At 38.1% G+C, this 27059-nt stretch overlaps 1 protein-coding gene across 1 annotated transcript in view; it reads left to right on the top strand.

Annotated features, from left to right (window-relative positions):
* The window catches only part of LOC124163744, a 167944-nt gene that overhangs the window by 14215 nt on the left and 126670 nt on the right, over window positions 1–27059 (top strand). Inside the window, exon 4 of the mRNA XM_046540819.1 lies at window positions 22165–22243. Within this exon, the coding sequence (XP_046396775.1) occupies window positions 22165–22243 (79 nt within the window). The remainder of the gene's footprint in view (window positions 1–22164; window positions 22244–27059) is intronic.

The raw sequence follows: 27059 nt of genomic DNA, 5'->3' as shown, positions 1-27059 counted from the left end.
ACCAAAGTATTCGTTGCAATTATAAAATCCTAAGTTTTCATTAGTCACTTTATTCACAACATGTTCAAAATAAAAAGGTCACGTAGAAGTAAATAAAATAAAAGTGTTATAAGATAAAACAGAATATGATGCTTTTTTGAAAGGTTTATTGAAAAGATTATTTTTCACGTTTTTTTTGTTTGCCAGTGAAGTTTAACAGAGAAAATCGTCTAATTAGATAAAATCGAACCGTAATACATAATTAAATTTTACATGCGCTGTGAAATTCTCACTTTTGCTCGTATTTTTCTTCCGTAATTGCTATTTTTATCGAATTTGATCGTAATTTTTCTTCCGAAATTGGTATTTTTATCAACTTAAATCTTGTTTTTAAGAGCCAGAATAGCGTCAAAATCCATTTCCGGCCTTGCGATTTTACTACATTTTTCCGGGGGAGGACCTTCAACCCGGGAGAGGGCTGGAAATAGGGACCCCCCAGGTGGGCCCCAGTAAAAGGCCCCCAATCACCCCTCGCCGCCCCTGGTTAGTATTGTACTAGTGTAGTTAAGTACTTCAACATGGGAAGAGGGACAACTGAATGGTAAAATACATCTTCTGCGGCTGGGATATGGATAGTTAGAGGGAACCTTCAGACCACGCGAGGCATTTTCAAATCCATCTACTTTTGGGGGATGAAAAAATGCCCTATCCCCATTCCAGACCTACCACCCAACGCCAGTTTACGTCATCATGAATCACTTCCCTCATTTCCATTGTATCTACGAAAATCCTCCACCCTTCTTCACACCGCAATTCCAGAAACCTCCCTCCCCGAAATTCTACCTCCTCCTCAACCACTAGCCCGTTGAAATGCATGAATAGGCTGTCATCCAAGAATCACACGAACCTTAAAAATGTGCTGAAATCTGGGTCGGCCGTGAGTATAGAAATGAGCTAAAGTGATTTTATCGTGTCAAAGATGGAGATATTGCTAACTCACGTCATGTCATAGCCGGGAGAGGTCGTGTCTTTGCCCATCGGCGTGACGCAGTTCAGCGGTCAGGGTGGATAAAGTTTTTGAATCATCCCCAAAGAACCGAAGTTAGCTCAGTTGCTGGGCGACCAGGTCAGGAGAGTGTTGAATATTGATTCTTGGGAGAGGTGTGCGTAAGTGAAGTATTGAGTAAGAGCGTAATTGAATTATAATGCGGAACAGGGGAACGTGATATCTTCATGAGTTACTCAACTTGGGAAGAGGGAAAATTGAATGGTCCAACATAATTACAGCGGATGGAGTAAAACCACGATCGGGACAGAAAAATGGATAGTTGGAGCGAACCTTCAGACTGCGTGAAATTTTATTAACTCCATCTACTTTTAGGGGATGAAAAAAATGCCCTATTCCCATTCCATCGCGCACATCACCCATTACCTTTTACGTCATCATGAATCACTTCCCTTGTTCCCACTGTATGTACGAAAACACTAAACCATTACCTCATCTCACAAATCCAGAAACCTCCCTCCCCGAAACTCTAACCCCCACCTCACCACTAGACCATTGAAAGGCATAAATTAGCTGTCATCCAAGAATCACATGAACCTTAAAAAACGGCGTGACGCGATTCAGAAGTCGGGGTGGGTAAAATTTTTGAATCATCCCCAAAGAACCGAAGTTAGCTCAGTTGCTGGGTGACCAGGGGCCGTATTCTGTATTTCGTCGGTGCCGCTCCGGTCGGTTTCCCTTTCAAGCCCACCGACTGGACATCAAACCGTACCGACAACGGATTCCGCACCGACGACGACACTTTCAGCGAATCTGTAAGGTCGTCGGTTTCAAACCAGTCGGTACGGTTCCCTCTCCTTCCCAAACAGGGAAAATCCGACTATATCCGAAGTTTCACGTGTCTCCACCAATGAAAGAAGGGTAAAAACAAGAGAAGACTCATTGGCACAGTTTGTTGTCGTCATTCTCAATCTTTTTATTTGCGGAAATTACGACTTATTGCTGGATTAAGATAAACGATATTGGACAAGTTGTTAACAATGCTTATATAATGTGTGGTAGTAATGCTGTACCTACAGAATCGAAGGAAACAATATTAAAACATCACAATAAAGTTTGTATGTGATGGAGATTGTTGTTGCTGGAATGAATTATTGAAACTATCCTTGAGATTGTAGTTTCTTTTTTTAAATATTGGTTCCGTGTAATGCTATTTATTCATGATTTGGTAATATAGTTGTCATTAAGTAAGTTCCGTATAAATGTTATCAACGGAAGGTTATGCCATTGGCACCGTAGCAGACGAAAATAGCATACCATGGAACGTGAACGTAGGATTCAAATGTAAATGTCATATTAGAGGAACAAGTTAGGAAATTGTTATAAAAATATGGAGCTGGGTGTAATTAAAAGAAGTGTAATGACGAGGAAGTAAATAAATTGTGATTGGGTGAAATACATATGTATAAGTTGCGCATTCCAAGTGAGAGAAAATGATAATATTGCGGTAAACCTCATACTTATTAACAAATATCTTCTTTTATCGTCAAGGGAATCAATGGCTGACGATGAAATGAAATATAGTTGCCCGTTACAAATGAAAGAAACTGATACCGTGGTGGCAAACTTCATACTTAAATAAAAAGATCTTATTTCTATGCCGAGAGAAACGCCAAATTGATGATGGAGTGAAATAACAGTCGCCTATTCAGAGTGATATAAAGTGATAACATTGCGGCAAAACTCATATTTAATCAAATATATCTTTTATATGTCAAAGGAGCAAATAAATCATGATAGAGAGAAATAAAGCCTATTACAAGCGAGTGAAAATGGTAACATAAATGAGAGAAAGTCATTATATGTTAGCAAACCTCATTTTAATTAACCATTATCTTATATTTCTGTCAAGGTAATCAATGTAGATTATGACACAGTGAATTATAGAGGCGTATTCGAAGGGGCAGAAAAAGATAACATTGCAGAAAACCTCTTTTTTATTTGGTGATGAGGTAAAAACAAAATAAAACGTACAATGCGCACCGGGGAGTTCATGAAACCCACTAGTCGGTGGCCGTACCGACACCTTTTTGGTGTCGGTACGGCTACCGACGATCTCCCGTCCTCTCGTCGGTGCCGCACCGACCGGGTTCGTACAGAATCGCACGACTTCTTACCGGGAGTCGGTGTGACGTCGCACCCGACGAATCGGTGCCGCACCGATCGGTTTGGAGTTACAGAATACGGCCCCAGGTGAGGAGTGTGTTGAATTTTTATACTTGGGAGTGGTGTGCCTTTCCCGGCGAGTGAAGTTTCGTTACCTACTTCCAATTTTCTTTAACACGGGGATTGTGATTAGTAGTAGTTAGTAATGCGCGCCAATTGTTCGTTGCGCACCGCGAAAAAGTGCATCGCTCGAGAAGCAGTTGGTATTAATTTCTCTTTTGAAATCGCTGCATCAGTTCATGGCGTTGAAATTGCGTTCGATGGTGTATAAGTGTGGAAGCATAACTGGAGAATAGTGTGATATTAGTGTTTATATTGGTGCCGTGAGAGTCTTTGAAGAGGAACGCCCGAATCAGCGGTTCACGAATCTAAGAACATAGCTTCATTCCCGACGAGTGAGAAAAAATGGCCCCACGTCAAAGGTAAATATACAAGCTCTAATAATCATCGAATTTGAAAGCTGATTTTTACCTGGACATGAGCAGTTTTTAATGAGAAAACCATCAGATTGACTTTAGGAATAACATCGAGTACATCTAGAGTTCTTTTCGCGATCCGGCTATTGCAAACTTTAATACATCCGATTTAATATTTTTTCGAACGTAACTTGATTGCTTGAGAACTTAAGAAAAGATAACCACCAGTACGAGAACGCCATGTCACGATCCCCCTCGATTTGCAGGTCCGAAAGAAACGATAAATTAAGAGAGATTTTGCCGAACGTATAAGAATTCACTTTCCCGCCTAACAATGAAGGACTTAAAAATGGTGATTGGAACTAAGAAAGAGTTTTTGCTTTTTGTTTACCAAAAGTGTGTGTCCTTACACCCCCTGCCACACTCCTACTGAGATGGCTTGCATTGGGGTAGTATGTAGATGTAAATGAGATACGGAAATCCGAGGGGTCAAAATCGCCCGGCAGATTTTATGTGTATATATATCCCTAAAGTGTCCTGACATGCGCCATCGCCTCTCGTGTCCTTACGATTCGAGTAAGACAAGTCTTTGAATTTGTTGGTTTGCGTTGTCCTAGAAATCCATACTGGCTATACAGCGTAGTTTACTTCACATGCGTGCAATCTTTTTCTCTGGACATGTGGCTTCAAGTAATTGATTTTCGATTTAATTATGTAGCTTATCGCAAATCAGACGTTAATTATGCATACTAAAGACTTTTCACCTAGCACTGATTATCTCCCCTCGATGGTTATTTTTTAACGTACTTACACCCTTTCGATGAATTTACGATCTAATTTTAGAGGACAGCGGCAATTTCCACTGCATTCACAGGGTTTATTTACGATTGTCACTACTGTATAAGAGGCTTTGCTAGTATCGCGCACATCCAACCCCAATTAGAGTTAAAAGTCTGCCCGTGAAAGTTTTATTCATGCTACTTCACATTCAGATTGTGACCCAAGTTTTCTCATCGCGATTTGAATTGCCCGTTTCGTTGGTACAGACCTGCGTACCTTCGATAATTATTCAACCTTTGCAACGGTGTCTGTGTCTAAAAATCTTCAGTCTAAGTAATACAATGTCTTTATTTTCAGTATTCCGAGTATGTTTATTTTATAGTGCGTATTTCGGATCAAAAGTTCAATGTTTTTGGTAGTTATTAATCGTACTTGTTGATAATCATGCGAGAGATAAAATGTCACATAGAATAAAAAGGTCTAAAAAAGTGCTACTCTGGCAATAAAAATCATTAATTATGTGTCACCAAATAGGTATTTTATGGAGGCCTGACGGTACAGAAGTGACAGTTTTTTTAATCGTTTTCTCTGCATTTTAATAGATTGTGAAATGGCACCGTTATGAAGTACATTGGATTTCCGTTAATCGGAACCAATTTGTACGGAACCCTATTCGGAATACTTGATTGTTTGGAAAAGCAAAATAATGTTAATGAAACCAGTTTGAAACGGAGTAACGAAACTCAAGCGTACGAAGTGCATAGGATCACGTTACGATACAAGACTGTACTCGCCGTGCGTTTTTCGACGCAAAATACTTCTAGTTTACATACGCGTCTTCGGCAGTCAATTCTACTATACAAATTGATGATAATGCGCCAGAAAAACTCATCCATTTTGCGTTTGTTATGCATTAGCTGTTCGCATGCTCTCGCAGTTGTCTCAAGGAAATTTTTATCTCAATAAGGTAGTTTCATTCATCAAAGAAAACGAAATTCATTGATTGCGATTCCTTACCCGCCATTACTGTATTCATAATATACAAATTATTTGGTTTTTTCAATATCGGTTTAGACTGATGGCAATGGCCAATTTTAACCTCATTTGAAAAAGGCCAGATTGGCGCCCATGCGATTCCACTCCACGTGACGTCACAGGAACCTAGTTTCTATACGAGTAGATGGGAGTTTTACATCGTCTGAGATTATCAATGCATGCATGAGGCACAGAGCTCAGGGAAACATGTCTTGATAATTACCTATTAAAACTGCCTAAGGTCGGAAAGTTTCCTTCGTTTGATAGGGTATTAATAATACTTATTTAAGCCATGCGCAACCTGCTAGCAGGGTATTCAGCTACCTGCTAACATCCTGCGTCGTATCAGCGCTCAGAGCCTCGTCCAAGGTCACCTCACTTGCGGCCGCGGGAACCAGAACGACGTCACACGGAGTTTTCCCTACATTCCTACTTAGCCGTCGCGTTTTCGCGCGCTTGATATTTTTCACTTTTCATTAAATCGCGAAAAATGGATACGAAAAATAGATATCTTCATGTAAAAATCTAAAAGCGTGAAATACGTACTCCAGGAGTAATAATCTTTCGATTTAGGCAATAAAAAAATAATAGGAAACCACCCTATTTGCTGAGCCGCACATTTGAACTGACTGACTCGCGCAGTGCTCATCACTATGCTGCGAAGTTTTAAGATCAGAGCAATGTCGACAGCGTGTGTACAGTATGAATTCAATCGTCACGGAGACTTGATCAGAATAATCTCTGGCTCGTTGCATGATACTTTACAAATTGATTATTCTGTTTCGATTAGTGTCTGACTTAATGATAAATTCGTGAGAATTAACTGCCTGCTTGTCCGGTTTTCACTGTTGGTTTAAGTTTTACGCATAATAGAACTACCTTTGTCAGCAGTTGCGGTGGCGAATGGAGTAGATGTGAGACTATGCTGGTGATTGTTATTATATCAAGCACCCGGCGTGGGAAATTTTTTTAAAAGTTTTTTACCCTGTACGGCCGTTTTACATTTATTTTTGTAGTGCAAAATAATTTTAAATTTGCTGCAATAGCTTTATGAGGATAATTTTTTAACGATAATGAGTTATATAAAAGTTATGAATTGTGTAGTTTTATACGTATGATTTCTATGAATGACTAGTAAATTTTTAAGATTAGGGATTTGCAAATGAGGGTAACCGTAATGGTGAAGTCCCAAAAAAGCCTATTGGCTAAGTAGATTGTTCCGGCTGAATAACAGCCTCGAATGTTTTCGCCCCTCCGCTTGTGGGGAGGTTTGTGGAGTTGTATGCTATACTCCAACACCCGCCTTCTAACTTATGAGTGGCTGCATCGAAAAAGCGCCACCATGGATACGGCAACACCTCCACCGACATAGAGGATTATCCTCGATCAAATGGCGAATCCTGATGTCCTCGGAATCGTGGCTCGCCGTTCTTCTTCGCCTGTTTATCAGTGACTCGTCGCCTTCCTTTTAAACGCCTTACTCAGTAATGAAAGGTATCAAGACCTACCCGAAGACGTCCGTCTTCTAAAATTGAGCGTTCGTACTGCTCTCATACAAACGGGAATTATAAACATTATATGCCCCTTATACCGGGGGAAATAATTATATTCGTCACATTATGACAACGCACTATAGATCCAACCACGAATTTTTCCCCATATTCTACGATGCATGATTCGCCCACGACTCTCTTAGAATGGAGTTTACACTCGTCGGGACATCTATGAACACGCTCAGCATATTGGGAATTGAAAATGCCAATGGGCTCAATCCTTCCGGTGGTGTCGTCTGTAAAGGATCATGCAACGAGCCGGGGATCAGCGGCGCAGCGAGGGATTGGGGGTTTTGGGGGATAACCCCCCCCCCCCAGAGCTCAGAGATATTTTTAAGTGTAATCAATTTTATTTTATTTTATTGGATTGATATTATTAATATAATAGTGTAAGGATTATTAAATATCCCTCAGAAAGTCGTAAAACTCACCATTTTGAACCATTTATCCTAAAATTTCGCAATTTATTAACCTCGTACCTACCGCTTATCCTGGTGAGTATTCCGTACCCACACATACCCTGGTATTAGCTGCACCTAAACCCCCCAGCCTTAATTCCTGACTGCGCCCCTGCCAGAGATTACACGCATCAAGTCTCCGTGACGATTGATTTTATGCTGCACAGGCACTCTGACATTTTTCTGATCTTAAAAAGTTCGCAACACCAAGCACGAGGTCCAGAGGATGTTGCATGGCTAATGATTTCTTACGCGCTTATTCATTTGTCGAAACTCTACTCCTTTAATGCATAACCATTTCTGCAGTTGACTGACAAATTTAGTGATGTAAATTTAATGGCAAGCCTAACATTCCGTTAGCTCCATGTTTCTGATGAGAGGAAACTTGATTTTTTGTAGCCGTTCGAAATTGTAAATTTCCCCGTTCATTTGAAATTGTGGATGGATCGTATGTTCCTATTTCACTCACCTCTACTGCGCATTACTCTACCTCCCATCCGTCGCCAGTGTACGACATCATGAGTACGCTACGCTACGCTGATTTTTCACGGCTTTTATTTAGTCTCAAGTTCCCAGCTGTTATGGCTGTCTACTGTGAGTTTCATGGCAATTTGTAGAGCCAGGCGATTAATTTCTCTTTGACATCATGGCATATCTTCGGTTTGCTTAAGTGGGGGAGGGGATATGGGAGGGGATAAGGGCAGTTTTGGGGACTTTGCGTTTTCAGAAGGGGCATAGTCCCAAAGGGTTTTTAAAAAGTTCGTTCTGCGTCGCTGCGAAAGATTTTTCAAATCGGGGAAGGTATGATTTTAGAATGGAGAGAAGGGGAGTTATCTTCAGGTCTTTCTGATATTTCCCATGGAAACAAACCAAGGTGCCGCAACAATTCTTCTTATGATGACATTTTCGGCAGATTGAATTCGTTTTAGGTGCATCGCTGCAGCGTGGAGCCAGGCCGGGGATGAGTAAGACAGGATAGCCTTGATGCAGCTGTTGTATAGGAGCAGTTTTGTTTTGAGGCTCAGCGGCGAGGTAGATTTTAGAAGAGGTCGAAGAGCTGCGTGTATTCCTTTCGCCTTGTTGATTGAAGATTTAATGTGGTCGTTCCAGGTTAGCCGTTTGTCCATGTGGACGCCAAGGAATTTAGTGGATTGTTCTTTCGGGATTCTTTGGTCGTCATCATGAGTCACTTCCCTCATTTCCATTATATTTAGGAAACACTCCGTAGCGAAGGAAACCCTCCTACTTTCCTCGTCTCTCAAATCCAGCATATCCCTTTCCCGGAACCCTACCCTCGCCCTTTGTATATCTGTAGGCTGTCATCTAAGAATCATATACTTGAAAATGGCATTATGGTCTGAAACCTAGGTCTGTCGAAATAAAAGATCGTGGAAAGAAGACTAAGAGATTTCATTACATTAAAGAAGGAAAAATTGTTAACCGCCGCCATGACCTAACCGGAAGAAGCCGTGTCTTTCCCCTTCGGCGTGATGCCATTCGAAGCCGATGCGATGATGGGTAAAAGTTTGAATCAGCGCTGAGGAACTGAAGAGAACTCAGTAGCTAGATGTCCATGCGTGCGGTGTGTTGACTTCCGTAATTTGTGTATTCTGTTCCTTACTTCCAATAATCTGTAATATGTGATTCCAGTTATTTGCAAATGCAACAAACCGGAATTTTCCCTGTGCACTGTGAAGAAGTGAATTGCTCTACAAGATGTTGGCAATAATCTCAATATTGAAACCTCTTGATCATTGCATGATCACAGTGTTGTAAGTGCGTTCATTGGTGTACGTATGGAATTATATTGTGGGAATGGTGTGATGACGTGTTTCTTGGTACCGTGGGGGTTGTGTAAGAGGAATAAACTGCCCGACGGAATTTCAGAATATGCCTTCATTCCCTTAAAAAGTGGGAAAATGGCCACATGTCAAAGGTAACATTAATAGTTTAAATAGCTATCGCATTTTAAAACGTATATTTCGATGCAAGCACTTGTTTATGGGAAAACGGACATTTTGCAGTTATAAATTACATTGTGTCTATATTGATTTATTTGCGTTATGTAGCTGTGGTTGAATGCAGTTTATATAACATTTTTTATGAACGATACCACAGTATTATATGATCTGATCTACTGTAGTATGTTGGCGTCCATAAGATATGGTCAACTTCATCAGAAAAGACACTGCTCTTGAATTTATCTAAAACGTTTAGTCTATTTTTCAATCTACGGTCCGACAGAGATTCCCATCCGAGTTTATCTAAGAGGTCAGTTCCACTAACAAGACTATCGTAACGACCTTTCACATATCTGGCAGCTCTTCTTTGCACGCGTTCTAACTCTGTTATTAAGCCTTTTTCATGAGGGTCCCAAACACTGGCAGCGTATTCCAAATGTGGTCTAACGAGGGAAAAGTAGCTAATTTCTCTCACTTTGGCGTCGCACTTTCCTAATATTCTTTTAACAAAACCCATTTTACGATTGGCTGGACCGGTTATTTCTCGAATATGTTTATTCCACGATAGATCATTATTGAGTCTAACCCCTAGATATTTCACGGATTCAACTGCCTTTAACTGGGTGCCCCGAATGATATAGTTACGCTGTAGGGAGTTATTCTTCTTCCAGAAATTCATTGCGACGCATTTTTCCAAATTTAATTCTAACTGCCAAGCATCGCACCAAGCTTGGATAGCAGCAAGGTCATTCGTTAGTTCATCTATATCTTTGCTGGAACGGATTTCTCTGTAAACAACAGCGTCGTCTGCAAATAATCGTAACTTACTGTGTACTACTTCGCCAATGTCGTTGCGTATGCTGCGCATTTATATAAAGAAGGAATAGGAGTGGGCCTATGACACTACCCTGAGGAACGCCAGAAGTGACTCTAACCTCATTGGAGACTGCACCGTCTAATACTACTCTTTGGACGCGGTCGCTCATAAATTCTCTAATCCAGGAAATGACATCTTCGTCTAGGCCATAAGATTTCAGTTTCATTATCAACTTTCCGTGGGGTACTTTATCAAATGCCATTTTGAAATCAAGAAAAATCGCGTCTACTGGAATATTGTCTTCCCCGGAGACTAAAATATCGTGGGCGAAAAGCGCTAACTGAGTTTCGCACGATCTGCTTTTCCTGAATCCATGTTGAGTTCCCATTAATAAGTTTTGCGCGTCCAGGTGTTTCATTACCGAGCTGACTAGGATGTGTTCAAGGACTTTGCAAGAGATGGACGTTAAAGATATCGGCCTGTAATTAGATGGCTGTTCCTTGTCTCCACTTTTAAATACTGGCGTTAAATATTAATGATCATATCCGTGGACTAATTGCTCATTCGTGTTTCACCACCAAACGTTTCCCCCCCTTAAAAAGTCGTGGTTTTGCGACTTTAATAAGACCTTTGCAACAAATCGTTTGTAAAAAAAAGATGAACTAGATAATAACCACCGCCGTTCAGCGATAGAGGCATTTATTTATACAGTTGTGGGCCTGTAGTTGTATTCGTCGACGGCTTCGTCTTCGCTAATATTTTTATCGCATACGGGTGTTAACCTTACACCATGAAATAGGCCTTTGCATATGTTCGCCATAGTCATTGATAGCGTGAGGCCCAGCGTGTGTTCTAGAGGAGGGTGGATGTCGGTTAAGGACAGAAGGAACATCTGATTACGACGCTGAAAAGGTAGTCAGATGTGACTACAGAGTCAAATGCCCCAGTGGACAGTGGCGCAGCGAGGGGGGGGATTTTGGGGTTAAACCGCCCCCCCCCCCAGAGCTCCGAGAATTTTTAAAGTTTAATCCATTTTACTTAACTCGACTAGTAGTACGATAAAGTAAGGATTATAAAAATATTCCTCAGAAGGCCGTAAACCTTAACATTTTGAACCATTTATCTTAAATTTTTCCGAGGGAGGAACCCCGCACCTCCCGCTTCCCCTGGTGGGTATTCCATACCCCCTAACTCCCCAGTATTAGTTGTGCCTAAAACCCCCCCATAGCCCCAATTCCTAGCTGCGCCCCTGCCCGTGGCTATGCCTGATAGGAGTTGAATTTCAACAAATGAATAAGCGCGTTAAAATTCCATAGCTATGCTACGTCCTCTGGACCTCGTGCTATGTGTTGCGAAGTTTTAAGATGAGAAAAATGTCCACAATGGGTGTGCAGCATGAAACCATCCGTCGCGGAGACTTGATCCGTGTAGTCTCTGGCTCTTTGCACGATGCTTTACCCACTACATCACCGGGACGATTGAGCCCTCAGGCAGTTTCAATTCCCAATACGTAGCGCGTGTTCACAGTGGCGGATACGTATGGGGGCGCAGGGGTGCGCGCCCCCCAATAGGGTAGTTTCCTTCATCAAAGAAATCGAAAGGCATTGATTGCGATTCGTTAACCACCATTAGCGTATTCATATGATACAAATTATTTGGTTTTAGAAATACCGGTTTAGACGAATGGCAAGAGTCAATTTTTATCCTCATTTGAAAAAGGCCAGATTGGTGCCCATGCGATGCCACTCCACGTGACGTCACAGGGACCTAGTTTCTATACGAGTAGATAGGAGTTGTACATAATCTGAGATTACCAATGCATGCATGAGGCACAGAGCTCAGGGGAACATGTCTTAATAATCACCTATTAAAACTGCCTAAGGTCGGAAAGTTTTCTTCGTTTGATAAGGTATTCATAATCCTTATTAATTAAGATATTTCTAATCATAGTGAGTCTAAATTGTGTACACCTATTCAAAGTTATGTCGTTAAAATATACCCAGAATATACTATTTTCGGAATGGAGTATTTTTAATTGCTGGCAATAATTTTTCGTTTGTTAGTAGCATATTCTGTGACATTTTTGAAAGTAACAAAAAGAAATGGATGGACATTTCTAAACATTGTAAGGATACATCTTGTTTCCCAATTCAAAGTTATCTCGTTAAAATCTACCCAGATATACATACTTTATGAATGGAGGAATTTAATTTCTGGCAATAATTTTGCGTTTATTCGATGACATTTTTGAAATAAATATAAAAATGGGGGGATATTTATAACCATAGTAAGTCTAATTTGTGTTCAACTGTTCAAAGTCATTTCGTAAAAAATCTACCCAGACACACTGATTTTTTTCATGGAAAATTTTTAATTGCCGGCAATAAACTTTGCGTTTGTTGGTGGCATAATCTGTGACTTTTTTGATAGTAACAAAAAATGGATGGATATTTTTAACCATAGTGAGTATAATTGTGTTCACCTGTTCAATGTCATCTCGTTAAAAACTACCCATCAGACGGATTTTATGAATAGAGGATGTTTAATTGCTGGCAATAATTTTGCTTTTGTTAGTAGCATATTCTGTGACATTTTGGAAAATGATTAAAAAATGGACGTATATTTATAAAAATTGTTAAGTTAAATTGTCTTCACTATTCATAATTGTCTAATTTAAATCTACCCACATTATCAAATTATATGAATGTAGGAATTAAATCACTGGCAATTATTTAGTTTTTATAAATAGCAAATTCTGTGACATATTTGAATGTGATAAAAATATGGATGGATATTTCTAACCATAGTGAGTCTTAGTTGTTTTCACGTATTCAAAGGTATCTCGTGAAAGTCTACCCAGACAAACGGATTTTATGAACGGAAGATTTTTAATTGCTGGCAATAATTTTGCATTCCTTCGTAGCATGTTCCATGAAAATTTTGGAAGTAATTAAAAAATCGATCTACATTTATAAACATTACGAGGATAAATTTGTGCTTACCTATTGAAATTTATCGTGTTAAAATCTATACGAACAAACGGATTTTATGAATGGATGAATTTTAATTGCTGGCTATAATTTTGCGTCTGTTAGAAGCATATTCTGTGACATTTTTGAAAGAAGAATAAAAAAATAAATGCATATTTATAAACATTGTAAGGATACATTGTCTCTCCCTTTTCAAAGTTGTCTCATTCAAATCTAACCAGATTAACAGATTTTATGAATGGAGGAAGTTAATCGCTGGCAATAATTTAGCGTTTATTAGTAGCATATTCTGTGACATTTTTGAAAGCAATAAAAAAATGGATGGGTATTTTTTACCATAGTCAGTATAAATTGTGTTCTCTTAATGGGAGTTGTCTCGTTAAAATCTATCCAGACGATCGGATTTTATGAATGGAAGATTTTTAACTGCCGGCAATACTTTTGCGTTTGATAGTAGCATATTATGTGGCATTTTTGAAAGTAATAAAAATATTCGATGTACATTTCTTAACATCCTGAGGATAATTGGTGTTCACCTATTCAAAGTTATCTCGTTAAAATCTACCCAGTGATACGGATTGTATGAATTTTTAATAGCTGGCTAAACTTTTGCGTTTTTTAGAATCATATTCGGTCACTGTTTGAAGTCTTTGTAATCTAGTTTGAATTCCCACCAATTCAATTCGTTCTTCCTTTATTTATAGAGTAAGTCAAATTTGTGTTAAGTCAAATTTTGTAACTGCCCCCACGTGTTCCGGCACGAGGGTAGTCAGTCAGCCTTTGGTCGCCAGGTAGAACGGTCGAACGGGAGAGTTCTCCTTTTTTGTATTATATAGCATTTTCAATCATCATAAACCGCCTGGTCCTTCGTTTACATATTTATCATTTATCTTTGTGCCCATCGCGTACAGTCACCTTTTTGAAAGTAATAATGAAATGGATGGATGTTTCTAGCTATAGTGAGTATAAATTGTTTTCACCTCTTCGAATTTATCTCGTAATAATAGACCTTGACGTACGCATTTAATGAATGTAGGATTTTTAAATGCTGTCAATATTATGCGTTAGTTAGTAGCATATTCTGTGATATTTTTGAATTTTATACGAAAAATAGATAGACACTTCCTAATATTGGGTATAAATTTTCTTCACCTTATAAATATAATCTCCTGAAAATATTCCTAGAAATCCAGGTTTTATTGATGTAGGATTGTTATTTGGTGGTAAATATTTTTAGTTTTGCAGGAGCATATTCTTCAATATTTTTGAAGGGAATGAGAAAAATGGATTGATACTTCATACCATAATGGGTATCAACCGTTTTACTTTGCAAATTTATCTCGTTAAAATCTACTTAGAAATAAGGATTTAATGAATGGAGGATTGATAATTGCTAGCAATAATTTTGAGTTATGTATTAGCATATTCGGCGTTATTTTGTAAAGGTAATCAGAAAAAATGGATTGATACTTTTAACCACATTGGGTGTAAATCGTCTATACTTATGGAAAATTGCCCCTTGAAAATCTACCTAAAAGTAGAGATTTTATGGATGAAGGAGGGTTATTTATTAGCCATATTTTGAACTTTGTACGGTCACCTTTTGTTCAAAAGGATAATATACATACGTATTTTATGACTATTATCTAGCAATAATTTTGAATTTTGTTTTAGCATATTATGTGATATATTTTAAAGTATCGAGAAAATTGGATTTATTCCTCTTAGCTTGTTAATAACGGCCTTAACTTTTAAGAGGAGGAATCTTTTGAAAATCGGTTAACTTATACCGATTTTTTCATTGATCCAGCAATATTTTAACTATCTATTTGCTTGTCTTTTATTTTGGCTAGTTTTGCTTATTTGCTTATTTTGAGCATATGTATTGAAAATCGTCTTTACTTTATTAAAAACATATCTCGTGTAGATCGGCAAAGGTATACGCATTTTTTTAATAGGATGTTTTCCTTTTAACATTAATTTTAAATTTTCTTGCTAGCATTTTCTGTTATATTTTCAAAATTATCGAGAGACATTGGTTGATGCTTCTAACTTAGTGGGTGTTAATCGTCGTAAGTGTTGAATAGTTATCTCGTGAGAGTTTACCTTGAAATAGGAATTTTGTGAATGGAGAAATTTTATTTTCTAGAAATATTTTTGAATTTGTTGTAGTATTTTTGCCATATTTTTCTATGCTACGAGAAAAATGGATTGAAACTTCCAAGCATATTGTGTAGTTATTGGCTTGACTTTTTAAAAGTTATCTGGTCAACCACGGGTTGGAAATACGGATTGCATGAATGGAGGATGGTTATTATCCATCAGTATTTGAATTATGTAGTAGCATATTCATTGCTATTTTAAAAGCATGTGGGATAAATGATTTATTACTTCTAGGCATATTTGTTTAACATTTTAAAAGCTATCCGACGAAAATCCGCCGAGAAATATGGATTTTATGAATGGAGGATGGCTATTGGTAGCTATTATTTTGAATTTTGTAGTTGCATAATCTAAGATATTTTTTAAATTAATGAGAAAAATGGATTGATACTTCTAACCATATTGGATGTTAATCACTATAACTTTTTAAATGTTATCTCGTTAAAATCGGCCTGGAAAAACGGATTAAAAGGAATGGAATGTTGTTATTTGCTAGCTATAAATTGGAGTTTTGTATTTGCATATTCTGTAATATTTTTGAATGTAACGAGAGAAATGGATTGATTCTTCTGCGCATATTGGGTGTTAATCGTTTAACTTTTCGAAAGTTTTCTCGTGAAAAACAGGTTAGAAGTACGGATGTTATGAATGGAGGATTGTTATTTGCTAGAATTAATTTTCAAATTTTTAGTTGCATATTCTGCGATATTTTCGAAAAGAGCGAGTGTAATCCTTGATACCTTTAAGCATTTTCGGTGCTCATTTTCTTTACCTTTGAAAAGTTAACTGTCAAAAATCGGCCTAAAAATACGCATTTAATCAATGGCTATTTGCTATCAATATTTTTGAAATTTCGGTAGCATATTATGTGATATTTTTGAAAGTATCGAGAGAAATGGAGTAATACCTTTTAGCATAATGGTCGTATACGTCATAACTTTTTTAAATTTACCTCGTTAAAATCAGGTAAGAAATACGAATTTTAAGAATGAAGGATGGTTTAATTACAAGCATTTATTTTTAATTTTGTATTTGAATTTTTTTGATTTTTTTAAGTAAGGAGATAGTGGATTGATATTTCTAAGCATATGATTAATGTTGTTTTGATGAATTGAGAATGATTTTTTGCTGGCAATTAGTTTTAATTTTGCTTTAGCATTTTTTTTGATAATGTTGACAGTGAAATTAATAATGGATTGATCCTTTAAAGCACTTCGTCCTGCATTCAGCTAAACTTTTCAAATATTATCCCGTTAAAATCGGGTCAGGATATATATTTCAATGAATGTTGATCAAATCTTATCTCACAATAACATCAATTTTAGTGATAGCAAATTGAGTGATATATTTTAAAATCACAACAACAATGGCATCTGAGCATATTGTATCTTAATTACTAAAATTTTCAAAATTTATCCATTGAAAATAATGGAATAATGTGCAATAAAACATGCTTGCAATAATATTTAGTTGTGTTGAAATCTGTTTGGTGATATTCTTGAAAATAATGAGATTAAGGCATTTATACGTATTGGCATATTGTCTGTTAAACAAACAAACTTTTCAAAAGTAATTTGGTAAAATGCGGGACTGGAATGCAGTTTTTAGGAATGAATGATAATTTTTTGTTGGTAATAAATTTGAATTTTGTTGGAGCATATTTTCTCATATTTTTGCAAGTAACGAGAATGACGGATTGATGCATGGAAGCCCACATTATTTTAAGGAACTAATTTTTTCCGCGGCTAATCGGTAAAATGCGGGTCAGGAATACTGTTTTTATCAAGATGGAATATTATTTGCTTGCAATAATTTTGGGTTTTGTTGTGGTGTATTTTTTTATATTTTTTTTCACGTAACGAGTATAATGGATCTATGCTTTTGAGAATTTTGGGTGTTAATTTACCAAAATCTTTAAAAGTAATCCCCCAATAATAGGGTCTGGAATTATACGTTTTTTTATGAATGATTGGTAATTATTATTTAGTAATAATTTTCAATTTTGCAGGTTCAACAAACAAATATGTGATATATTTTTAAGTAACGAGAGAAAGGGCTTGACACTTCTAAATATGTTGCGTTTTAATCAGCTAAACTTTTCAAAAGTTATTCGGATAGAATATGGTCAGGAATACGGTATTTATGAATGATATAGTAACGAGATATGTTATTTGATAGTAATTACTTTGAATTTTGTTGCAGCCTATTTTGTGATATGTTTTCATTTAATGAGAATAATTGATTAATTCTTCTATGCATTTTGTATCTTTATTAATGAACTTGTCAAAATTTATCCAGTTGATATCGTGTCAGGAATAGTTTTTTATGAATCAAGGATGTTTATTGGCTGGAATTTATTTTCAGGATAGGAGTAGTTATTTTTTAATACCTGTTTATATATTTTATTTTGATACGCCTAAGCATAGTCCGTTTTAATCAATCAAACTTTTCTAAAGTTATACGTCGAAAATTGGGTCAAGAGTACAGATTTTATGATTGGAGGATAATTTTTTGCAAGTTATATTTTTTAGTTTTTTGGGACATATTCTTTTATATTCCTGATTGCTACTTCATAAATGCGTAGCAAGGTTTTCGGGTTGACCTCCGTCTCGTTTCATCTTCATGACGGCAGTTTCGCCGGCGTTGCAGCTGGCGTCTTCAGGTTCGAAGTGTTTGATGCAGGTTTTTGCCCGTATTACATAGGCCTTGGTTTGGACTAGGTGCGCTCTGATTAATGGTGACGTTCGGTGCGGGTGTGATGCACGCGTTCTCTTAGCATCACACCCGCACTGAACTTCACCATTACTCAGAGCGCACCTAGTCCAAACCAAGGCCTATGTAATACGGGCAAAAATCTGCATCAAACACTTCGAACCTGAAGACGCCAGCTGCAACGCCGGCGAAACTGCCGTCATGAAGATGAAACGACACGAAGGTCAACCCGAAAACCTTGCTACGCATGCTGCACCACCCCGCGAAAGTCTCCATCAAGAATACCTCATAAACGGATTGGAACTTTAAAAAATAATGTTTTTATATTAACCAAACTTTTCAAAAGTTACCTGGAAAAAATCGGGTCAGGAATACATTTTTTATGAATGGAGAATGTTTATTTGAAAGTTATGTTTTGGAGTTTTGAAAGTACATATTTTGAGATTTTTTTCAAGTAATTAGAAAAATGGAATGCAAATTTTTCGTATTGTGTCTCTTAAGCATGCATTTCAAAAGTTGATATCAGGTAGACTTAAATATGCATGTTATTACATAGCGCTAACCATCGTAAGTCGGCAGCGTTTGGTAGTATGCCCTTCGATGGTAACTCTGCGGGTTTACACAACGTGATGAGGCTAAAATCGTACGGACCGTGGTCGCATGCATGGTACAACGATTGAAGAGGATTTATTGAGCAGGTAATGGACGGAGATAAGAGAAAAGTTTTTTTATGTTCTATTGAAGAAAATGATAGGTTTTATGCTACACGAAACTAGTTGTATTTGTTTGTTTATTTCTTTTTAACCCATTAACCATGCTTTTACACTAAACTTCACCTATAAACTTCACGGGAAAGTAACGAGCACTCGTAAATAATAAACCAATTACAATCTTTATGTGAAGAGGATTGCACGATCAACTTTTCCACCGTAAACGATTTAGATAAAGACATGGAGAAATCAATACTTGCACCTAGTTTGTGAATTTAAGCCTATCCTAGAATAATAATAAGAGCAATATGTACTATCCTATATGCGTGAATATGGTTAAATTTTTTATATAATCTTTTGATCTTCTTTTGACATATCTTTAAGGCTTCACAAACAGTACGGTCTAGTTTTACCTCATCATTCTGGCTAGCTAGGAATTAAAGGGATACTTTTTTTCTATGGAAAATAACCACGAGCGGATGACGATTTATATTACATGACGGGGTCTATAAAGATTTAAATATAAAAGGAGATAAGAACAATCTACGTAGGAATTAATAATTTTGTAATTTTTAGAGGAAGATCATGCATTGTTGGAAGATCATGTGTCTTGTAATGCTTTTAAATATACGAGGGATAGAAGATATAAAGTATTCAGATAGTGAGATTACTAATTTTTAAATATTACATTTGAAAAATTCATTTTCGACACGGTCAAGCCGGATTCAGTCTGTATTATCTGAAAAGGTGCATGGGATAAGGTTTTCAGTAAACAACAGACTATATTCTAATGTGTTACGTACCGGAGCGAGGACCAACTGTCCTTAAAGCATGAATATGTTTTAAATTTTCGACAGATTCTCCTCACAAATCCCACTTTCTTTAAAGTTTCACAGACAATGCGGTCTATTGTTAATTTTACCACATGAAAACCTTAATATCCTCATTCTTCTTCATTTCCTGGATTTCAATATCCTCACGCAGTCACGTCGTCAATTGTAAACTGACAAAATTACACAACGAGGGCCGCACTGGGTTACGATGGTTACGACGAGTAAAAAGGCGAGTAGTTGCGACCAAAGAGCCTTACCAAGAACACCAATTGTTTCGACCGTGGTCGGTACGTGCGTAGTGTAAATGGGGCATGACCATGCCTGAGCGAACAGTTGCCTGACCTTCCCTTTTTCTAACTTCAATTATTCGCGTACGACCAAGAAAGGAAGGCTACGGGGCGCACCGCAGTGGTGCCTCGAAGGGACTTCAAAATTAAGATAATAATAATATAATAATAATTTTATTACTCCACACACAAATTACATGACAATAGAAAAATTTAGGAATTTTTGGTAGCCTCAAACAGGTTATCCTTTTACCTTTTTATATGGCGTAGCTCAATTTGTGTTACCTTGGTTATCTATGCTAACAAAGCTCAAGTACGTACATGAAAAATAAAACAACTAAAGTAGTATTTATAATTCATTTACATCAATATTTTAAAGCAATATTTGTTCTACACTTTCTTTGGTGAGAAGCCAAGAATATGCATTTTGCAAAAACTTTTTCAAAGACTTTGATATTCAGCAAATTTGGCTGGGGTAACAAATTAAAAACCTAGTCCTACATACAAAAAAACATCTTTTAAACAAAGTAGTCCGCGCTGAACCCTAGCTTCCGGAAACCAGTCCGCTTCGGCGGTCATTTTTCAGTCGCTAGATTTTCGGGTTTCTTCGAAATATTTTTAATGAGCTTTTTTGGCCTTCGAGAGACGAGCCTATGGCTAAACAATGGCAGGTGTCGATCCATCGAAATCTTCCGAGCAAATCTTGTCTTTAGTGGTACTCTCTTGTTCCCTTGTGTTAACTTTCCTGAGGAATTTTCTGCACAGCTAAGAGAATGCGTTATTCTTATTTACCAACACCTCTGCAAGGAAATAGTGAAGGCAATTCTCGCAGATGCTCGGAGTGGCAATCCTGTCGAAGATCGTGAAAACTGTGTTTAGATGAAGTGTCGAGTAGCGATCATTATTAAATCCTTGGAATCAATTAACATCCCTTGTTGAAGGTGTGGATTATGGCATTAGTCTTTTACCGTCGCAGGTAAGCTAAGAGTGCGCTGAAGAGATACTTGACTCCATCACGCACTATCTTACTCCTCGCTGATTATAATTAATTGTAACGAATCTCTTTAATGTTGTTTTAAACATGTCTAATTCCTTCCCCATTAATTCAACCTAATCAGCCTTATTCCCTACCCGCAGTTGAGTCCTCAAAACTTCAGTCATTAAAATATTGCGATAACAGATGAATACTTAATACTATCAATCCCGTATGACTTATAATCTACCTTTATCAAAGATCTCTCTATGAAACTTGTACACAGGTTTCATTGTTTATTTAATAAAGATCAATGTTTATGAACAATTTCCACATTTTGCTGTCGATACCAACCCAAGAGTTCTCGCTATGCTGTTAATGTCACCCTGGATTTTGGTTATACGTTAATGGATGTAAAGGAAAGTCTTTTGTGCTCGCCTCATTTCGGTAAATTATCATACAAGTAGGGATGGAGGGATTCAGGATTTTTTCTCGGATCCGGATTCGGATCGCATCCTTGATTTTCGGAGCCGGATCTTTCGGATCGGATATTTTCGGATCTAAATGCATTTTCAAATTCCTGACGCTGAGATTCCCCCGATGGTTGTTCAATCTCTTGAGATGAGTCACACTAATAATAATTGCCAGTCGTATTTTGCCTTTTTTATTTTCCACGGCTGAAATTCTCCTACGTAACCTCAGCGAGAGCTTTCAAACAAAACGGTTCGTAAGTAGGACAAGAATCGCATGCGACGGCGCATTCGAAGATAGAATCGGAACTCTTTCCACCCTTATGGGGCGTTGCATTCACTGAAGCTATTATTTAAAATTTCGGATCCAGATCCGATGTATCCCATGAAGGGCAATATCCGCGGATATTTGGATACGAGGTATCCGATCCGACCATCCCTACATACAAGTGTTAAAAATATCGTACAAAAGTTTCGTATTGAGGGACATATTACTCACAATGTGCAAAATTGTCTAAAAATATTGAACAAGAAACTCGAAATAAAAACATTATTACGTCAGTATCATTAAATAAGAGTAGCGCCTTAGATTAAACGTCTAAATAATTGCTATGAATGTTGTGATAAAGGATTGAAACAGTAATTCCACGGTGATTGAGGTGTTATTCATACCTCATACGTACGTAATTTGATTGCTGAAATAATAAAATGAAATTCAAAAATGCATTCCACTTTGACGAGGGGAATACCTCCTCGTCTGACTAAAGTTCTCTTTTCTGTGTTGCCACCTTCCAGGCTCAACATGGACCATACCTATGACAAAGCCATCCGACAGTCATCCAGACCTGGTAGAAGTCAGCTCCCGAAGCACATAGTGAGTATACTTCAATTGGTTTGGGTGTGGTTATTTGGGTAATGCAACGAACCTTTCAGATGATACATCGCTTTTAGTATTATTTATGGTGTGGATGAAGAGGGGTTATTTCGCTGTGGACATATGCATTCTCATGTTTCCGCAATTGGTAAAGAATTGGTCACTCGTAAGGAACTCATTCGTCTCTCAAAGGCTTTTGAGTATTTTCGTCAGAAAATGTCAAATTTCACTTAATTTATGGAAAAAAAGAACCCAGGGACGAAGAATATTCTTTGGTTTTGAGGTTTCTATGAACTCGATGGAAGGAAAACCGTAATTTACACTTTTTTAATTCTAAATTTGGCAAATATATTTTAATAGGGAATGTTAAGATTAAATCCGACATAAATTTGTCCTACCTCTAGTTGTTGGATTAACTATATGTTTTGATAACTAATTTAACTAGGACGTCCCTCCCAAAGTCGACCTGCGTTTTGTCCATTGGGTCACGGATTTCGACCGAATTCGGCAAATCGACTTCGCTTGATCAGAAAACGAAGCTCCAAAGTCTTCTCACAATGCATTCTATGGATAATAATACAAGGGAGGAGTGAGACTGCAACAGGACGGAGCTCATCCCCACAAATCTAAGTTAGTCCTCAATGGGAATTATGGCAATCGCAAATGTCCATGGAGATAGAAGTTGAGTGGCCGCCGAGTAACCCCAGTATCACACCATATGATTTATTTCTATGGGGATTTCTGAAGCGCTTATTATTATAATTTAAGTATTATAGCAATTAAGGCAGGTTTACATGGAGCTTCACGACGCATTCCGGCAGTCTGCCCTCCCCTCATGGACTTCCCTTTTCAATTCCAAATAAGGCCTACTCCCTTTCACTCTATCTAAAAATGCTTTTAAGAGTGTTTACCCAGCATTCTACCCTCTATTAAACAGTTTTCAACATCCTCTCCCCGCTAAGTACTCGCTCCATCTATGCATTCTGTCTCCTCTGTATCTCATCTAAAAGCTGCCTCTCCTCACCCACCAGGTCCAGCACTTCGTCGTTCCTTTTCCTTTCCGTCCACTTCACCCTCTCCATTCTTCTCCACACCCACATCTTAAACGCCTCCAGTCTTTTCTCGTCCTCCTTCCTAAACGCCCACGTTTCCGCTACACTCCAGATCAAACTCTTCACTAACCTTTTCTTTAAACTCTTACATAATGCTCCTCTCATAAGCTCCTTCCTGTTCATGAACGCCTCCTTTGCTAACGCAATTCTCTTCCTGATGTCCTTACCGCTGTATCCGTTTTCCGTGCTGCCAAAATAATTGAATTGCTCTACCTCCTAAAGGTTCTCCCCACCCACCCACCTCGAGTCTCAAATTCCTCGCTCATGATGCTTTACAAACCGCATAATCAGTGTTTTCTTGTGATTAATCTTCATGCCATAGGACATTTTTTTCTCGATCTTTTGTGGAGAGCATTCCATTTTGTCTGCCTCGGGTGGGATGGCTCGTTCAATGATGTTTAATATAGGAAAAAAAAAATATTTACTTCACTTTGATATTTTCCTCCTATGAAATTCATTTGCAATTCATACTCGGATCCTAAATATAGTTTGAGTGCAAAAACATATATATATTTGAAATATTTGAAAACCAAAACGTTGTTTTCATTTGACTTCGCAATAAATTTTTTCTCCTTCGTGATCGCCAAGTCAATAATATCGATAGGTGGACCTGCCTGGAGTGATTGTGGGCCCTCCTTACTGGGTGATTCGGGCCCACCCCACCAGAAAATAATAGGAGATATTATGCCCGGAAATGGATTATGACGTTATTCTGGGTCTTAAAAGCGTTACAATTTAAAAAATAGCGTTTTCATATGAAAAAATACCATGAAAAGTGATAACTTCACAACCTATATAGTTTAATTATGCATTATGATTGTTGTATCTATTTAGTGAATTTGTACCTTGAAACTTCATACTGGCTAATCTCCAATACGGTGGTTTCCTATTATTTTTTATTCACTAAATCGAAAGATTATTCTCCTGGAGAACGTATTTCACGCTTTTAGATTTTTATATGACGATATCTATTTTTCGCTTAAATGAAAAGTGAAAAACTTTAAGCGCGAGAAAACGCGACGGCTAAGTATGAATGCTGGGAAAAGCCCGTGTGACGTCATTCTGGTTCCCGCTGTCGCTAAGTGCGGTGACCTTGGGGCGAGGCTTTGAGTGCTGATACGACGCAGGATGCTAGCAGGTAGCAGAGTACCCTGCTAGCAGGTAGCGCTTGGCTTAAATAAGGATTATTAATACCCTATAAAACGATGGAAAATTTCCGAACCTCGGCAGTTTTTATAGGTGATTATTTCCCTGAGTTCTGTGCCTCATGCATGCATTGGTAACCTCAGACATTGTAAAACTCCTATCTACTCGTATAGAAAGTAGGTTACGTCACGTGGAGTGGCATCGCATGGGCGCCAATCTGGCCTTTTTCAAATAACGTTAAAATTGACCATTCCCATTCTTCAAAACTGGGATTTCTAAAACCAAATAATTTGTATATTATGAATACACTAATGGTGGATAACAAATCGCATTCAATGCCTTTCGTTTTCTTTGATTATGAAAACTACCCTATTGGACGCACTTTGGGGTTTAGACACGCTGTCTTCACTTTTTGGATTTTTGTTATATTTTCATTTTTTATTATTTTACAACAAGAAGAAGTCCTGACTGGCAATTTTTTTAGCCTTTTTTTTAACATTATTCGAAATTTTACCCAGCGCGTATTCCCTTTAAAATATTTCATGTAACTTTTTTTCGTGGACAATCGCACTTTGATTTCATATTGGGTTTTTTTAACAATCTAAAAATGAAAAGACGAATATTCAAACGTACCTGAATCTGTATTTAAACTCTCATAGTGTATTGATTTTGGTTGCGTATTTTTACTGGAACCACTGTCCTTGTTCAGCCAAGCATTCAAGTTTTTTGAGATATTATTAACATCTAAGCGATTATTATTCTCCTTATTTCTTTTCTGCGCATCGCTCATGTACACACGTTTCATATTAACACTATGAATGACATAAAATTCTCTTACTAACCAAACCAGAAATTATTGAACTGTGTAAGATTTTTGGATTTATGTGGGGAAGATTACAGAATAGTTTCGCCGTGAGCGTATCTGCCCCATCCAACACCGCCTCCATCCTTACTTCCTATCTGTGGAACTGATCGTGAGTTTGACGGTGCATGATAGATAGCCCTCACCCAAAGACGCAGACAAATGAGATGCGTCATACGTGAAAATCGCAAATGCGATATAGATGCGATGACTGGACTTTTATGATATTTTTACGCAAATTTGCCTTTTCGACGGCAAAATTCGTACATTTTGTGCCGAGCGCAGTTTAAATGCTCCGCCGACACTCACTGCTTAAAGCATGTGAGCGACTGGCCAGCTGCTAGTTGGCTGGGACTCTACGTGGCCGCGAACTACAAGTGGGCGCGGGCTAGCTACACCTCCGCCACTACATGTCTTATTCCTTAATATATTATTGTTCAACAACATAATTATTTGAAATGTTCTGTATTCTGTCTTATAACTGTATTTCACTGCATTTCATCGTCATCTACCTCATTATGAAAATAAAAAAAAGATGCTACGAAATGCGATAAACTGTTATTGGAAGTGGGATAAAATAAAAACAAAAGCGCGATTTTCACTTAGCTCTTGTAATGGTACCCATTCATTGTAAACTGATATTTTTTCTCGGTAACCTAATTGGGGGCTCAACTACCTCGAAACACAGCTGTGGGGATATCGCGTTTCGCTAAGGAAATGGAGTCTTAGGGGAAGGGTGGAGGAGGGAAAAAATGGCTAAGCGTGGGACAGGCGAGGGAGAGAACGGACGCGATCAGGGCATGCCGGCCGCTTCACGATATACGCTGGCGTTGTGAGGGCACCGTAAGCTCGGGGCCCTTGCCGATCGCCGACTAGCCCCACCTGGCCAGACCGCCCCTGTGCGGACTGCACCATTCCTCTAGTTTCCTTGATATTTCAAAAAATACCTCTATGACCTTTGATCCTCCAATATGAACTTCGGAGGTACTGTAATGAATACTACGGATCTATGATCTACACCCGTTAAAACCTATGGTTCGACACGGTGGTTAGCATGACAGATATGGTTGTCATGATACCTCTACGACCTTTGGCCTCCGTCATGGCCTTGGAGGTCAACTAGTGGATAAGGCGAGTATTTGGGCTATACCACTGACTTGGGCACCCGATAAAACCTGTGAATTGACGCAGGGGTGGATCTAGGATTTCTTTCTGTGGGGGGGGGGGGGGGGGAGCACCAGCAAGGCCGTATCGAGGATTTTGTTCTGGGGGGCACAAGGATACCTCGCAATACAAAACGAACGCAACGATAGTGGGACCGTATTAAAAATCCTGCATATTTCTTAAGGGTCTGGGGGGGACGTGCCCCCTCTCCTCTAGATCCGCCTATGAATTGACGTATTTGTTGTTGTGGTATTCTTTCTGTCACCCATATGACCTTGACTGTGACCTAGCTGGGTCAACGGTAGAATTTTCATAAATAAGGTTTTTTTTTTTGTTTTCATTAAGTCCGAAAATCTAAAAATTGTCATAATTTTAATTGAAATTCTGTTTTTTTCGATCTTGATTTATTTTTTTTCAATCAAAACTCCGTAAGACTAATTTTAGATTTTGGTTTGGACCCACGTTGTGAGGTCAAAAGTTCAAAATTGTAAAATTTTGCTTACTTTCAACAAAACATACCCTTTCCGATGAG

The sequence above is a fragment of the Ischnura elegans genome, chromosome 8, assembly GCF_921293095.1.
Source record: "Ischnura elegans chromosome 8, ioIscEleg1.1, whole genome shotgun sequence".
Classification (NCBI taxonomy): domain Eukaryota; kingdom Metazoa; phylum Arthropoda; class Insecta; order Odonata; family Coenagrionidae; genus Ischnura; species Ischnura elegans.
Note: the sequence above shows the minus strand (reverse complement) of the source record. Positions and strands in the feature narration are given on the sequence as shown.